The 16617-nt window shown below is 57.1% G+C and overlaps 2 protein-coding genes across 8 annotated transcripts in view; one reads left to right on the forward strand and one right to left on the reverse strand.

Annotated features, from left to right (window-relative positions):
- The window catches only part of PAK6 (p21 (RAC1) activated kinase 6), a 37614-nt gene extending 28100 nt beyond the window's left edge, over window positions 1-9514 (forward strand). For all 7 annotated transcript variants that reach the window (XM_081507179.1, XM_081507184.1, XM_081507178.1 and 4 more), the window contains 6 exons: window positions 4539-5036; window positions 5143-5276; window positions 5642-5768; window positions 5858-5983; window positions 6442-6576; window positions 7967-9514. In XM_081507179.1, coding sequence (XP_081363305.1) covers window positions 4539-5036; window positions 5143-5276; window positions 5642-5768; window positions 5858-5983; window positions 6442-6576; window positions 7967-8134 — 1188 coding nt within the window. In that variant the 3' untranslated portion in view covers window positions 8135-9514. The remainder of the gene's footprint in view (window positions 1-4538; window positions 5037-5142; window positions 5277-5641; window positions 5769-5857; window positions 5984-6441; window positions 6577-7966) is intronic.
- Window positions 9515-10347: 833 nt separating this feature from the next.
- ANKRD63 (ankyrin repeat domain 63) lies at window positions 10348-15545 on the reverse strand. Its single transcript, XM_081507185.1, has one exon. It carries the CDS (start codon window positions 14491-14493, stop codon window positions 13351-13353), a length of 1143 nt encoding a protein of 380 aa, XP_081363311.1. The 5' UTR covers window positions 14494-15545; the 3' UTR covers window positions 10348-13350.
- Between the last annotated feature and the right edge of the window lie 1072 nt (window positions 15546-16617).

The raw sequence follows: 16617 nt of genomic DNA on the forward strand, positions 1-16617 counted from the left end.
CACAAAGGCATCTTTTAGCTCCTTCCTAACGGACAGGCAGAAATGACCTTAGGCTGCAGCACAAGCTTGTTGTTGTTTAGTTGCTAAGTCGTGTCCAACTCTTTGCGACCCTGTGGGCTGCAGCCCACCAGGCTCCTCTGTCCATGGCATTTCCCAGGCAAGAATACTGGAGTGGGTTGCCATTTCCTTCTCCAGGGAATCTTCCAGACCCAGGGATCAATGTGTCTCCTGCTTGGCAGGCAGGTTCTTTAGCACTGAGCCACTACCGAAGCCCGTGAGGGTGGTAGGTCAGATCTAAGAAATAACCACCACAGCAGCGTGAGTGACAGAGTCTCCCCTCCCAGATGGCGCCTGTGTATCCTGCCTGAGCGTGGGGGACAGCGGGGTTGGGAGTGACCTGGACCCTCAACCCCTTCTAAGTCACTGCCAGCCAGAGGAGGTCTGGGCTTTGTGTCCTCCAGCCCCCACTGGGACAAAGGGCAGCGTTCGGTTTTGGGGAGGAACAGATGAGATGTGGCTTGATATGTCATGTGAGAAAACATGAGTGCCTGTGAGCGGGTGGAGGGGTTTGGAAGGCTGTGTCCCTGGGGAGACATTCCCCAGAAAACTAAGGAAGGAGCAGGACAGTGCATGCCACCAGAAAGTGCACTTAGAGGATCCTAATGGAGCTGGGAAGTGATTTCAGGGATTTGGAGAAAGGGAGTGTCAAAACTGGCATGCATGGCCCTGGGCTTCCTCCTGCACCCCACAGCAGGGGTCCAGGCCACCCCACATCTCTGCACACTTCACCAGGCACCTACTGTGAGCTGCTGCTGCAGGGGGTACAGGGTCTCCCCTGTACCTGTGGAGGCAGGTGGCACTTGTCTGGCACTCAGAGACACCACAGTTCCCAATCCGGCCCCCTGGGCACACCCTTCTGGACAGATGTTCTCAAGCCAGGCCTCTAAAAGGCAGGGCCAAGACTGCCCCTGAGCCACTCTGGGTCGAGGCTTCTCAACCTTGTACCACTGACGTTTGTATCAGATAATCCTTTGTGGTAGGGACTCTCCTGTGTATTGAAGGATATTCAGAAGCATTTCTGACCTCTACCCTCTAGATGCTAGTAGCACCCTTCAGACAGGACAACCCCAAATTCCTCCAGACATTGCCAAGTGTTCCTCAAGGGAAAAAATCACCCCCAGTTGTGAACTACTGCCCTTAGCTCTTGTACCACTTGGCCTGCAGTCACTCACTTTGACCAAACAGCAAAAGAGGACCCCAAGAAGGGACAGGGAAGCCAAGGAGGTAAGACAGAGCTTGAGGGATTTAGAAGTGGTCCCACTTAGTGGCAGAAAGGCTAAGTCAGAAACACCTCAGCAATCAGCAAACCTGGGTTAAATACCTGCTGTGTATCATGTACTCCGTTATATGCCAAGGATCCCCATCAGACCACTGCATAGAAGTCAGAGGTTAGGCTGACCAGGGCTGGTCTGCTTCCTACTGAGTGACTCTAAGCAAGCTACTTAACCTCTCTGAGCCTACTTCCTCATCTAAAAATGTAAATAATAATATTGCCCATGGCTTAATAAAACAATCCACAGGGCCATGAGCATTAAATGAGATAATGCACTTAATGCCCTTGTTAAAGCGGTAAACCCTCTGTAAATGGCTTTATTATTTCTTAAATATTATGAGATGGCCTCTGCCTGTGCAGCCCTGACAGAACAGCCTCCTGAGCCCACAGCTAGAGAGCTCGACCCCGTCACCACAGCCTGGGAAGGGAACTTGGGGCAGTGTTGTAACTCCACAAACGACTCTTCCTTCTAGTGGCTTCCTGCCCTGGAAGAGGCCTCAGTCACACAAGTAACTCCAGAATTAATCCAGAGTCCTTAATTAATTCCATGTTTTTTTGCCCTTTTGCTTTCTTGGAGTGGTTTAAGAAGTTTCACCCGGTCCTTTCTGGTGGCTCTGTGAGGTAGAAGCTCCCTCCTTGTGGAGACAGGCAGCAAAGCCCACAAAGGGACACTTGGGACCAGACCCTGCAGAGGTGAAGACCAAGCCTGGCCCACCACCCCCGTGTCCTAGACCACATGGGTGCGGGCCTCTCCACCGGTCCATCTGCTGCTTCTGTCCACCCCCTGTAACTTTGGACCCTGAGCTCAGGGTCTCCATGGGGGCCCTGACGGCAGAGAGAAATGAAGCCCCCTCCTCAGCCCGTCTGCATGGCCTGTCCCCACCCTCCCCGTGTCCATACATTCTCAGAGCAGAGAGCTCATGCAGGAGGCTGGGAGGCCGGAAGGAATGGGAAATTGTCTCACCGCCTTCCTTAGAGATCCAGAGTGGAGAGAGGTCAAGGGCAGAGAGGATAAGGTTGAGGGCAACTTTAGGAGCTTTTCACGTCCCCACGCTCCGCCCAGCCCCACACCAATGCTGCTCATTTTCTATATTAAATCTGCCTTGGCCAGCAGGCAGCCTTTTTACAGAGCCTTGGGCACTGCTTCTGGGTGACAGCGCATGGTACTTCTGTTCCTGGTTGTGGCCCCATAGCCTCAGTGGTGGCCACACTCCCTCTACCCCTAGTCCCAGCCCCCCCTATGGGCTTCCCGCAGCCATGGAATCACAGAGCAGCTCAAATTGCGGTTCGAGGTTCCTCCCACCTCAAAACCCAGTGCTAGTGTGTTAGTTGCTTATCATGTCTGACTCAGTGCAAACCCATGGACCAGGCTTCTCTGTCCATGGAATTCTCCAGGCAAGAATACTGGAGTGGGTTGCCATTTCCTCTTCTAGGAATCTTCCTTACCAAGGGATTGAACCCTGGTCTCTGGGGCCTTGTTAAAATGCAGAGTCCCTGCTCTCAGAACCTACTGAAGCCATTCCCAAGGCCCAGGATTCTGCATTTTATCCAGCTCCCCAGATCAGAGGAAACTGGGGCTCAGAGAGGGGGACTGGCCTAGGATTCATGGCAAGTTAGAGCAAAGCAAGACTAGAATCCAGGTCCTTTCCTGACCCTCAGCTGGAGGTCCCACTGCTTCACCACAACAGACTAGGGAAAGGCAGGTGAGGGTTGGGTACTAGCAGGGACACAGGACAGTCTACCTACTGCACAGATGTGCTCCCCAGGCAGGGGTGGAGTGGTCTCAGCAGTCCCAGGAGGCTTTCCTGCTCCTTTACCTCGAGCTGAAGCCAGGCACGGCCTGCTGGAGGCTGGAGCACACCCAGCGGGCACGTGGGGCCGGGGCTGGCAGAGCAGCCGCGGCAGTGGCATCATGCACTTGCTCAACCCTTGGCCAGGCCAGAGACTGGGGTGGGGGCCCTGAAGTCCAGGGGGAAGGGGTGCTGAAGAGGTTGAGAAGGCTCTGGCTGAGCCTGGTAGGACCCAAGGCCCAGATTGACGCAGCCCAGCCCAAGCTGAGTGCTTGAGCGGATTCTCTGGACGCTGACTCAGTTATGAGGATGAGGGAGGGCCAGCACGCTCTAGGCACCTAGACAAACCGTCTATGAGATGGGCTCTGAGATGTTCTCGGAAGGTCCCTTTGCAGTTCCTCAAGTGTCCCCCAATAGGTCATTTTGGGGGATGGCCCTCTCCAGGTGCCCCTGGGAGGTGTTGTGTTGTACTTTACCAGCTTCTTGGGGAAAACCCAAGGATGGGACCCTTTCTTGCTGGGGCTGCCAGGAGGGCTGGAGCTGTTCAGGGATCACTGGGGGCCCAGTCTGCACTCAGTTCCACCTTCTCTCCCTCCCCCCCTGTGAGAGAACAGAAACATGGGGCCCCTGCCCTCTGCTCCTTGTTGGGGGATACCTGGGAGTTGCATGTATCACCCAGAGGGGCTGCTCCAGGGAGCCCTTAGGAAACCCTCTCACCCAGGCCCCAAGGCTTGTGTTTGGCCGGACCTACTCTCCTGACCCCACATCTCTCTAGCACCAAATCCCCAGTCCAGGGGACACCCAAGGACCACCCCCCCCAGGTAACATGGCTGTGAATCTGTGCTCACATGCAGACTCCCCATTGTCAGAAACGAGCAGGACTATCAGATCTTGACTGGGGCTTTCCTTCCCTGTCCTCAGAGTCAGTCACAGCTGCGCTGCTGCATGCCCCTCCACCCGATGCCCAGGGCCTCTTCTGCCCACCTGAGCCCTTGGGTGGGAGAGACACAGCTGTGAATGCCTCTGACCCAGATTCCCTGTGCAGCCCCACAGAACAGAGCAGGGATCACCTCCTGGTGGCCTCCCTGGGGTCTGACTGTCCATCACCCAGGGAAGAAACACCCAGCCCAGGACACTCCAGGGACCTGGCTTTGTCTTCCCAGGAGGGGCAGGGTGGATATAAACAGCTGTTATTTTTTCTGCTCACCTGGGAACACTGGGGGCTGGCTTCTCAAGCAGGACTGTGGTTTGACTTCAGTTCCATTTGAAAATCTTTGCTTGAGGCACCTCCCACATTGATCTGATGCCCTGCCTGACCCTATACTTGTCCAGAGGTCACAGCGGCCACCCCCTGTTCCTGGGAAGGGTGCTCCAAGTGCTCTCACAGCCAGCCTTCTTTCTGTTTCTTTCTATAGCCCAGCTCTTCCTTCAGACCTGCACTGAAAGGCGGCCCCCCCAGCCTGGTGGCCAAGGCCCAGTCCTTGCCCTCAGACCAGCCCGTGGGGCCTTTCATCCCTCTGACCACCTCGGATACCAGCAGCCCCCAGAAGTCCCTCCGCGCCACCCCAGCCGCCGGCCCTCCTCCAGGCCGGTCTTCCCCGGCAGGGTCCCCCCGCACCCGGCATGCCCAGATCAGCACCAGCAACCTGTACCTGCCCCAAGACCCCGCAGTGGCCAAGGGCGCCCTGGCTGGCGAGGACACGGGTGTTGTGACGCATGAGCAGTTCAAGGCTGCGCTCAGGATGGTGGTAGACCAGGGTGACCCGCGGCTGCTGCTGGACAGCTATGTGAAGATTGGCGAGGGCTCCACGGGCATCGTCTGCCTGGCCCGGGAGAAGCACTCAGGCCGCCAGGTGGCCGTCAAGATGATGGACCTCAGGAAGCAGCAGCGCAGGGAGCTGCTCTTTAACGAGGTGGGAGGAGAGGGTGTGGCGGGCGTGTGGCGGGTCAGTGATGGGCCTCCCGGAGCAGGGGCACTGGGGAGAGTGCCGGCACTCAGGCATCCCCTCCTGCCACCAGGTGGTGATCATGCGGGACTACCAGCACCTCAACGTGGTGGAGATGTACAAGAGCTACCTGGTGGGCGAGGAGCTGTGGGTGCTTATGGAGTTCCTGCAGGGCGGGGCCCTCACGGACATCGTCTCCCAAGTCAGGTGGGCAGCTGGGAGGGCGGGACCCCGGCACTGGCTGCCCCACTGCTGCCCTGGCAGGGCTGTCAGGTAGCCTGAGTCCCAGATGATTGAGGTACCTGTCACATTGTCCTGAGCCATCCTCCCCACGTCCATTGGCTTGGGTAAGCCAACCTGGGGGGCCTTAGGGGAGTGGGGAAGACACTGGCTCTCCAGCCTAGGCCCAGGCCCATTTCCACCAGGGCTCTGACCTGACTCAGCTCCCCCACACATTGCCCAGGAGCCATGGCGCCCAGTATTGGGGCACCCACTCTGTCCAGCCCCTCTACCCGGCCCCCCTGCCAAAGCTAACATTCTTTTTTGCTGGTGGTCCTGCCTTCTCCATCCAGGCTGAATGAGGAGCAGATCGCCACCGTGTGCGAGGCTGTGCTACAGGCCCTGGCTTACCTGCACGCCCAGGGTGTCATCCACCGGGACATCAAGAGCGACTCCATCCTGCTGACTCTCGATGGCAGGGTAAGCCCTGCCCACCCTGGCACACCCACCACCCCCTTCCCGGCTTCCTCCCCTCTCACTCCCTTTCCTCCCCCTCGCCCTAACTCCAGGTGAAACTCTCGGACTTCGGGTTCTGTGCACAGATCAGCAAAGATGTCCCTAAGAGGAAGTCCCTGGTGGGAACCCCATACTGGATGGCTCCGGAAGTGATCTCTAGGTCTCTGTATGCAACTGAGGTAACCACTCTCTCCAGCCCCCAGTCCTCCCAGAAGGAGCTTGGAGACACATGGTTCTTCTGCTTGTGGTCCTCCCCAGAGCCTCCCACCAAAGATTGCCCCTGCTTTTTAGGTTCCCGCTTAGTCAGTCCTGTCCACTGGCCCCTTTTGGATGGTTCTTCTCTGGCCTATGACTTTGCTGCCACAAGCTGGCCCCCCAAATGCTCTCCCCCAAGCTCAAGGGCAGATCGGGGTGTGGCCAGGCTTCCCTGTGTGTGATGGCCTTTCTAAGAGAGTGGCTGACAGCTGTGACCCTGCAGTCAGTGGTCACTTAAACAAGGCACTGGGCTGGTGGCCAGGAAGGAAGCCAATTCACCAGGGAGACCTGGGACCAGCTGCTCCTCTCTGCCTGCAGCATGCTGTCACTACCAAGGGGCCAGACTCCAGCCAGTGGAGTCAGGGACATTCTCCTCTTGCAGGTGGATATCTGGTCTCTGGGCATCATGGTGATTGAGATGGTGGATGGAGAGCCACCCTACTTCAGTGACTCCCCGGTGCAAGCCATGAAGAGGCTCCGGGACAGCCCCCCACCCAAGCTGAAGAACTCTCACAAGGTCAGTCAGCACACAGGTGTGAGCCTGCAGGCCCCATTCTTCCTGAGGCTTCAAGGACTGGAGCCTTGCTCTCAGGCCCAGCTGCACCTGGGGGTGGAGCCTAGTCACAAACTCTTATGGTCACTCTGACAAGTTTCCACCTTCAGGCAATGACGGGAGCCAAAGAGAACAGAAGCAAGGCTGTGGCAAACCCTGATGTCCTGGAAAAGAATCTAGAGAAGCTAACTGAGCAGGACCCCCTTTTTTCCCATGTGTTGGGGAGCCACACCATGGCACATGTTCCCAGTCCATCACAGAGAATTGGCTTGCCCTCCCCATCAGTGTATATCCTAACCACATCTAAGCCCATTTCCCCTTAAAACCAATGTTCGTGTGTGTGTGTGTGTGTGTGTGTGTGTGTCGAACCTTTTTCTGCCAAATCCACCCAAACCCCCAGTCCTTATCTGTGGGTACCCTCTGCTGGTGGCCAGCTCAGCACAGAGCTGCAAAATGGCACTGCCATCTGGTGGCCAGAGTAAGAAATGTCCCAGAGGTTGAAGCCCGGCGCCTAAATGGCAAAATACTTGCGTAGCCCAGCTGGATGAGAGGACAGACAGGAAACACTTTGAGACAAATGGTCCTTAGAGCCTGCACTCCTGACCCCTAGACTAGCAAATAGTTCTAATTAGCTAATTCCCCAGAGGATTCAGCTTTCTGTAACAGCCTAAGACTCAGCCTTATCCTAAAAAATTTCTCAGAATGAACCGAGGCAAGCCCTTGACTTAGACTCTAAGGCATAGAGCAACAAAGGAATCTTCTTTTCAGGTCTCACTTTGTTCTTTTCTAGTTTTCAAAGCACTTTTTCATCCCTGACCTCTGTTTTTTTTAAATCTTCACTAAAGCCCTATGTGAAAGACAAGGCAAGCAGATATTATCATTAGCCCATTCTACAGATGAGAAAACTGAGCTGTAGAGAAAAGAGCAACTTGTCAAAGGATCAGGGACAGACCCAGAACTGGATCACTGGTACCTTTCCACAGAGTCTGAACACTGAGAGCCCTGAGAAGTAGCGTGGTAGATGGGCTGTACTGGGAGCCCAGCTCTCCAGTTACCCTAATTCCATTGCTCAATAGCACCCCTATAGGTGAACTGGCCGCTTTTCCTGGACTGATGCTGATTTTCTTTTGTTGTTCTTCAGTCACTAAGTCATGTCCCACTCTTCTGCAATCCCATGGACTGTAGCTTGCCAGGCTTACCTACCTGATAATCCAAAAAGTGCTGAGTCTGGGAGGAACCAGGAAGTAAGAAACAAGAGAATATAAGGCTTTCATATGATGGTGGAGCCAGGCAGATTGGGTCACCCCAAAGTGGCTACCAGCTGTGGCTTCCTCTCACTGCCCTGCCTCCACAGGTCTCCCCAGTGCTGCGAGACTTCCTGGACCGGATGCTGGTGCGGGACCCCCAGGAGAGAGCCACAGCCCAGGAGCTCCTGGACCACCCCTTCCTGCTACAGACCGGGCTGCCCGAGTGCCTGGTGCCCTTGATCCAGCTGTACCGCAAGCAGACCTCCACCTGCTGAGCCCAGCCCCAGAGTGCACCTGCCACCTGTGCCCACAGGCAGGGGACACTGGGCCGCCAGCTTGCCAACAGGCCTGCCTGCCTGCCTGCCTCACTCTCTCAGTATTCTCTCCAAAGATTGAATGTGAAGCCCCCACCCTACCCTCCTGCCCCTCAGCCCACTGGGCCAGGCCGGACCTGCCCCTCGGTCACTCTCCCTCCCAGGAGTCCCCAGTTGCCTTTGGGATGATGGAGACCCCTTCTGCGGGATGACCCTTTGTTATTTGCACAGGGATATTTCTATGAAACATGGAGACCAGCGCTTCTGGCCACGGCTGCCAACACAGCAGAAAAAGCTGCTGTGGTTCTTTTTTATATATATAACAGTAGTTGTAAACGAGCATCCCAGGTCACCCAAGAGGCAGACTGCCTGTCTTCACTAGGATGCTTGCTGTTCTCAGCTCCAGCTCCAAACCGTAGGGTTTGAGAGGGCCACAGGGAAGGCGTTTATTGCCCAAATCCGTCTTCCTCCCTTTGTGTCTGACTTCCTGAAGTTGCAGTTCCACCTGCACTGGCTTCCTGACCCACCTGTGATGACAACTCGCCCCTAGCACAACCAGCACCCGAGTGTGAACAGCCTGCTCAGAGGACATGGGTGAGGGAGGGGAATTTTCTGGGTGAAAGAGGAAGGAGGCAACTGGCAGTAAAGGTGGTCTCACTTTACAGGGTGTGCGTGTTGCGGGGGAGGAAGGTCACCCACAGCTGGCTTCGGTTAGGCTTCTCCATCTTCTTTCCCACTAAGTTCTGCTCTGAAGGCGACCTGCCTGGCCTCCTACCACTTAAGTCCCGGGTTTCTACCTGACCGATGAAGAGGTCTATATTGAGTCTAACATATCCCAGGTGCTTGGCAGTTTTTTCCTGTACCGTGGTCTGGAGAGCCAGGGACCAGAATGGTGAGAGAACTGACTTTGTGAGCCTCATCTCAACAACCAGGTCATCAGGGACCCGCTCCTTTGTGTGTATGCTTGGGGGACCAGTTCATTTCAAAATCCTGGTCTGGGGGACGGGAACCAGCTCCCAGGGGTCATCATGTCACTGGAGTGGGCACCCCACCTGTGCAGACCACCCACCCCTAACTCCTCCTCATACACCTGTCTCCTTGTCCTCCCAGCCTTCAGGGCTGTTGTGAGACAGGGAATCCCAGGGAAGAACTCCAGGTGTCCAGACCCTATCTAGATAATATTTTTAGATTCCTCTGTCCCTAGAGCCCTGCTTTGAGGCAAAAAGAAAAAATTGCAAGAACTTTTTTTTAAGGGTCAGAGTTTTAAAAAAACAAAAGCATCTTCCCTTTTGTGAATTGTTTGCACTTGTGCCTGTTTTAAATTAAACTGAGTGTTCAAAACCTCTGGCCTCCCTGTTGTCTCTGGGAATGTAGCCAGGCTGTCTTCAAACTAGACACACTGTAGTGGGTGTCCAGGGTGGTCCCCCCTCCTCCCTGATGTGAGTTCCCCAGTGGTCATTCTGATTCACAGAAAATCCAACTCTGGTGGCAATGAGGGCCGAGAAGGAGGGAAACAGGAAGTGAAAGGCCCTTGGGACTGGATGAGCTGAAAAATAGACAAGGCTCCTTCCCAGGGGAGAAGAACTCAACCCAGAAAGCCAGGGCCATGGGATGTGCTTGCTGCCACCAGGGCTAGTGACCACTTTCTGGAGCAGCATCTCCCTTTCCCCGTTTGCTTCTCCTACCCCCGGAAAGTCAGCTGCGGCTCTCCTCAAGATGTCTACAGGAAGTGGCCTGGAAATGCCTCTAGTGAGAAAGCGGTCTCTGTTTTGGTTCTCAGAAAGGAAGGAGACCGTGAGGAGCTGTGAAGAGCACAACTGGAAATCAAGAAACCTGGGTCTTTAAACTTCTAGCTCTGACACTGATTCCAGCACTTCCTTCCTGAGGTCTCCTCCTACCCTCTCTCTGTCAGGGTCACTGAAACCTCTTACCTAGGAAGAGCAAGGAGTCCCACAGACTTTCTTTCCACAGCTCCCTACCGCAACCCCACCTAGACAGCTGCCCTGGTCTGAGGGTCCCAGTCCCACCAGCTCAGCAGCACCTGATTCTTACGTCCAGGAGGCAGCCGCAGTGGGCTGGGCAGAGAAGGAGGCTGAGAGAAGGCAGGACCTTCCCCCTCCCAATTGGAGCCCACAGTCAGGAGTGGTTGGCAAGGCAAAAAGACACCAGTCCTCTTAACTGAAGAACACTGGATTTATTAACTGTTCTTTTGAGTTCTAAGAGTCCTTCCACTGCAGTGTCATTCCCAAAGCATGTGCATTGTGTCATTTAGCCTCACACACAGACCAGTTCTGAGCTTACATCAGCTCCAGTGGCACAGGTGACTTCACAACGATGAAAGCAACAAGAATTGGAAAAGCAAAATGTTTTGAAAAGTCTCTGCTAGACCAGAGTGAGCTCCAGAGGACCCCAGCCTCAATGCTCTGGGGCTGACAATGAGAGGAAATTCAGGAGAGCGAATTGTGGTGAAACATCAAAGTTTTGCACAGAGCTGGGCCAGGTAAGAAGTCTGTAAGAACAGCAAGGCAGTCAAAATACACAGTTTAGTTCAGACAGGAAAGATCTGCTGTGGTTTTTCAGAAACAGCACTTTCAACCATCAAACCCTTGGCAACTCCACAGAGAGGAGCCCTCGAAGTTGTTTACCCAGTAAAGAGGGCCTAAGGTGACCTTCAACCAGAAATCCCCGTGTCAGCGACACTTAAAACATGACAGCACCTTCAACACAACATGCAACCCAGACCCACGTCTTCAATGTGGTATTTTGAAGAAGCCAAACTACTTATATTCTTACACCATTAAAAACTTCATAAAATTTAAACACAGTTGGAAAAGGATAAGTGAGCAAGCAAGGATCAGGAAAAAAAGGAGTATGCACTTGGCACATCCAATTACCACCCCCATCCCACCCCAGATCCTCTCCCTCTGGCTTTTCAGGTGCTTTTTCAGAACTTTTCAGTTCACCCACCACTCAGACAGTGGGACTGAGGAGAGGCAGATATTTAGGGAGAGAAGAGTGGGGAAAGGGCAAAACACCCCAGAAACGAAAGCAAATCTCATCAGAAGAAAACAGTGCAGACTCAGTAGGCCCCACGGTTCAGAAATCACAAGGGACAGGTTGGAAGCTCCCAGTCTCTCAGAAGTCAGCAGGAGCTCTCCACATGCAGCCTCGGAAGATCTTGGGGTCCTAAGTGAAGGGTCTGGGCTCCTGCTACTCCACATGCGAGTTTTTTGTTCATTGTCCCTCACTTCACTGCTGTGAAATGACTTCAAGTATCCGGATTTAACATACTACAAGAGGAAGAGGATTCCATGGGTAAGTGCACAGGAACGGAGAAGTACACAGCGGTGATTTCAAACAAAACCAGAAGTCTGAACTCCGAGCCAGGGGCAACTAGAGCGCAGTGTTGCCACCAGGGGGCACCAGAGATCACGTTCAGAGTCTGGGCCCTGGCGGCCTCGCGGACACTGGAGGGGTGGAAGCCCCGCGGAAGCTTCTGACACCTACACGAGGCCGGCCTCTGATGACCCACCCCTCACCGCAGGCCAATTTCTCCTCACAGGTTATTCTCGCTCTGGGCAGTTTCCTTAGAGTTACTGGCGAGAACCCTTCCGTTCTGCAAAGATGAACAGATCGACGTCTTGAAAGGACCCCACCGCCGGCGGGTGAGGGGGCTGCAAACAACCTCCGGGGTTCACAAAAAACTCCCCCACGCACCGCTACCACGAACCGCTGGGCGCGCGGTTTCGTGTGATGGCACTTCCGCAGGGTACGGGATTCGCCAGACCCTCCGGAGCCCTCCCGCTAGGCTGGCACAAAGAAGAGGGCGGGGGCGAGCAAGGAGGGACCAAGGGCCAGGCCAGGAAAGGGCCTTTAACCACCTCTCCACAGTTGCCTCTGACTCACTAATCTGCCCAGTATTAAAGCTGGGCCGAGCCTGCGTCCCACGCTTTGGGGCAGAGGCAGGGGTCCTTGGTCTCGACCTCTAGCATCCATCATCTGCCCTGCCCTCCATTAACGGCCCAGCAAGAAGCAGGAACCGTTTAACAGCCCTCTTCTAGCTCTCGCCAGTTTGATATAATTTAAACCCGGACCTGAGGCTCGTGTGGGCTTCAGACTCCCTCGCGCCGCAGCCGTTTACCGTGGCAAACACTTCAGTCAATTATCCCCCTCGCGGAGCTTCTATTTAAAGAGACATTGTCAGGTTCTTAAGCTTCGGATCAGACCCGCTGCTTTCTGCTTCACATACAAAGACTCAAAACATGAGATCTTTGAGGATTGGAAGAAATACAATTAAGCAAAGCCTTCGCAACCGTTCCACCCTGCGGGAGCACCCACGTGCGGGCCGGGGGAGCTGGGAGGCGGTGGGGACGGGGGAAGGGCTACGTTTTTTTCATTTCAGGTCTCTGAAAGTGAGAGGAAATCACTCAAGAGCCCAGAACTGGGCTGGGCAAGGGGAGTGGGGGCGGAAGACCCCACATTGTCAATGAAGTTGAATCTTTGGATCTGGCTCAGGCAGAGGGAGCTAGAATCACTCAGCTGCTGGTTCGAGGGACAACTGGCATTCCTGCCACCCCCAAAAGCTGCTTTCAGTGTCTTGAGGCAGGAGTTTCTCCCCAGAAAAACTAAACTTCCAGATTCCTTCCCTCCTTTCCAGAAGGGCTCCCCTTCTCCAACAGTCCAACGCTTAAGGGGAAGGGAGATTTAGATGGTGTGGGGGCATCACTGGAGTTGGAGGGCAGAGACTAGGCCTTTGTTCTACAGGTCAACTCTTATCTCTGCCTGGCTGATGAGGGTGTGAGAAAACCCTCCAAGGGGAAGGAAACCCTGCAGGAGCCAGAAGGACTCTGGACTGCACCTTAGCAAGGAGGGAAGGAAGTCCAGCTGGAAGGTTGTAGCCTATGGATCCAGTCTTCTACTCCTTGCTTTCACAACAGGAACAGCAAGCCTTCAGAGAATGTCAGATGTAGGGAGTATCAACAAGCACAAAAAAGAAATAAGATAGGGGTCCCTTTCAGAGAGAGGGCTGAGGGAGGGAGGTCTCATCTCAGCAGTAGGGAGAAGTTCTAGGCTCTGGGGGTGAGAAACTGCCAGGAAAGTGAGGGGCCTGGGAAAAAGAAATCCCAGTAGAGCAGAGATTGGAAGGTGCGGGGAGCAGGACTCAGCCTCGAGACTGTTTACCGCTGAGCGTGCAGCACCACGGGCTCTCCCCGCCAAGGCTGAGGCCCGGGTACCGAATGTGGCAGAGCATTGGGCTCGAATTCGTGGCCGCTCTCCGGCCCAGATGCCTCCCCGACCAGGCTGGGGATGTCTGGAGCTGTGGAGCGTCGGCGCAAACCCAAGCGGCCGGAGCCGGGATCGCCTTCGGGGTGGGGGCTAAGACCAATGGGGGCTTGCACTAAGGTTGGAGGTTCTCCCTCCAGCACCTCCTGCGACCGCCACCGCCCAGCCCCTGAGGACTGGGGCGAGTGCGGTAGGGCCATCAGGGCTCCCGCTCGCAGTCGCGCCGCCTCCTCCTCGGTCACGGCACCCAGCGCCAGGCTCATGCTCCGGCCCAGCTCCGGCCGCTCGCAGCCCTGTACCCGGTGCCGACCGAAGCCCTTACCCCCCGAGCCAGCCTCGCCTCCGTGACCATGGCCGCCCGCCGCTCGGGCAAAGCGCGCCAGGAGAGGCCGCGGTAGGCGGCGGGGGCTGGGTCGTCGGCGCTCCGGGCTGGGCGCGGGGACTGTACGGCCAGGGGGGCTGTCAGAGTTGGAGCCCCGGGCCGCGGCGGCGGCGGCTGCGCGGCCCCACGGCCCCGTGAGGGCCTGCACACAGGTCCCGTGGCCGCGGGAGGCCGCCAGCTGCAGGGCCGTGAGGCCCGCCCGATTAGTGCGGTCGAGGCGCAGGCCGAGGCGGCGGAAAGAGCGCACCAGGAACTCGAGCACCGCCCCGTGGCCGCACGCGGCAGCCCACATGACCGGGCTGTTGCCTGCCGAGTCGGCCGCCTCAGGGTCGCCGCTGAACTGCACCAGCAGTTGCACAGCGTCCAGATGGCCACGCTCGCACGCCAGGCTGAGCGCTGTACGACCGCGCTCGTCCCGCAGGTTCACTGCCGCACCCTGCTCCAGCAGTAGTCGCACAAAGCGCGCGCGCAGCGCGGGGTCTGGTAAGCCCACGGCCACCATGAGCGGCGTGCGGCCCTGCTCCGCGCGGCAGTCGATGATGCTACGGTCCAGCGCATCCAAGACAAAGCGAGCCAGGTGCACTTTGCCCGCCTGCATGGCCTCCAGGAAGGTGCGCGTACCCGCTCGGGGGCACAGGTCCTTGGGCTTAAGCATGGCCTCGGCCGCCGCGCCCAGGCGGCCCGGCAACTCCGCGCGGGGGCGCCCCTGTTCCCGCGCCCCGCCGGGCTCGGGGGCGCTCGGGTATAGCCCCCTCCTTGCGTGGGCGGCTGCAGCCGAGGGTCCTGAGGTTCCCGCTAGGTCCCCAATTACCCCGCCGCTCCTGGGCTGCACCCCTGGTGTCTCGTTGCTCCTTTCTTGAGCTTCCCGCCTGAAGGTGTAGATTGCTTGCTACTCCGGGCTCCGCGCCTCGCCCGCCACGAGACGACGGGAACCGAAACTCAGGCCCCTCCTGACTCTCCCGCTGCTTTCCCGGTGTCCGGCGCCTCTCAGTCCCTCGTGGCTGGGAGCCGCGCCACTCACCCGCACCCGGGGCAGCCCCGCTCCCCCGATGAGACGGTGGCGCCCGCGGTGCGCGCCTGCCTCTAGCCTGGCGGGGCGCGCCGCTCCTCATCTGCTGGCGCCGCTCCTCCGCCTCCTCCCCTCTCGCGGGGGCCGGGCCACGCCAGGGCGCTTGCTCCTTACTTGGGGGGCTCGGCGGCGCGGGAGCTGCCGCCCGCCTGGATACCTGGTTTTATAGCCTCGGGGGTCTCCATGACAATGGCTGTCCTGGAAGCTGGCTGAGCTGTCTGGGCCGAAACGGACCCGGCTGGGGAGACCGCCTCTGACCGCCACCCACACCTTCGTGGGCCACGATGTCGGGGAGCAGCTCCTCCTCCGCGCTTCCCTGGGACTGCGGCAGCGGGGATGGGGCGGGGGCTGCTCGCCGGGGGCTATGTGCACCCAACCCGGCCAATCCCAGTGTCACAGTCTGCTATCCCCACCCTCCGCCCCCACCGGAGTTGGTTCCCTGGCCTCATTAGAAACTGGCGGGACCCTGAGCCCGTCGGGGAAGAAGAGAGCTACCCCCAGCGGTGTGGGTGGAAGGAAATGGAACCCCATGAGGGCAGAATTCGACCATAAGCGAGCTGGGGGTGGCGGCGAAAGGCGGACTGGGAGTACATCACTCCCCAAATCCGGGAAGGGGGTACCTGCGCTCGCGGGGCTGGGGCCGCTCGGTCTGGCTGGGAACGGCCACTGGAAGTGTAGCGAATCACGCGCGCACACACAATCGTTCCTCCAGCACACGCTCATTCGGCGCGGGGGTGGGAAGGGGAGTGCGCTCTCCAATCTCAGACGTTTCAACCTCGACAAAGCGCCCGCCCGCCCGCCAGCTCCCAGCGGCTGAGACGCTGGCGGAGCGGAGACGCGGCGACCGGAGCGGGCGTCTTAAGATCCGAGAGTGCGGCAGCCGCGTTAGCAACTCCTCGGCACTGTCTCCCCGCTGCTTCAGGATCCGTCGCTACCCTGGAAAGAGCAAGGGACATGGAAGCCTCGCCCCAGGGTCCCCTTCTCCCTCTTGGGCACAAAACCACCCCCAGACCACACACTCTGACCTTTACCACTAGCTGACCTCTTCCGAGAGGAAGAGAGCGCGAGTCAGAGTGTGGGAAAACCACCACTCCCTCTCTCCCTCTGGCCCGCTGCCCACCGTGGGCCGCGAGGGAGGGGTGTGCAGGCCTCCGCGGAGGGGAGTCCAAGCGCCTAAGAGCTGCTGGGGGTGGGGGTGTGTAGGGTGGAATGAATATTTGTGAAGTAAGAAGTGAGTCAGGATTCCACTACAGAATTCACTGAGACTTAGTGAGCCAGGGATTGTGTGTTCCCAGGTGTGGGAAATACAGAGGCGGACATTTGGTTCCGGATGGAAGAGACCTCCCCTCTCAAGCTGGAAGACAAGACCAGGACATAAAAAGTCGAGTTTATGGCCTGGGGGCTGAATAGGTCTGTAAAATACAAAACCGAGACAGTCGCTGAAGGAGAAAAGGAAGTTGTGGTGCAGGGGCGGGCCCTAGGATCTTCCCACGATAGGCCTTCCGAGATGGAATCTGGCTGCTAAGAAGCAAGGTAGACATCCGATGGGGTTGCTGAGGCCAGGGCATGGAGACAGGAAAAACACCTTTAGGGGACAGTGTTGAGGGCTGCTTTACGGGGTCCTTTTATATGAAAGACAGGAAAATAAAGGAAGAATGAAGTCCAGGCTGAGGACTGCTTTGTCCTCACCCTGGGCAAAGCAGTGACCAG

The sequence above is a fragment of the Giraffa tippelskirchi genome, chromosome 7, assembly GCF_054371585.1.
Source record: "Giraffa tippelskirchi isolate mGirTip1 chromosome 7, T2T-mGirTip1v1.2.pri, whole genome shotgun sequence".
Classification (NCBI taxonomy): Eukaryota; Metazoa; Chordata; class Mammalia; order Artiodactyla; family Giraffidae; genus Giraffa; species Giraffa tippelskirchi.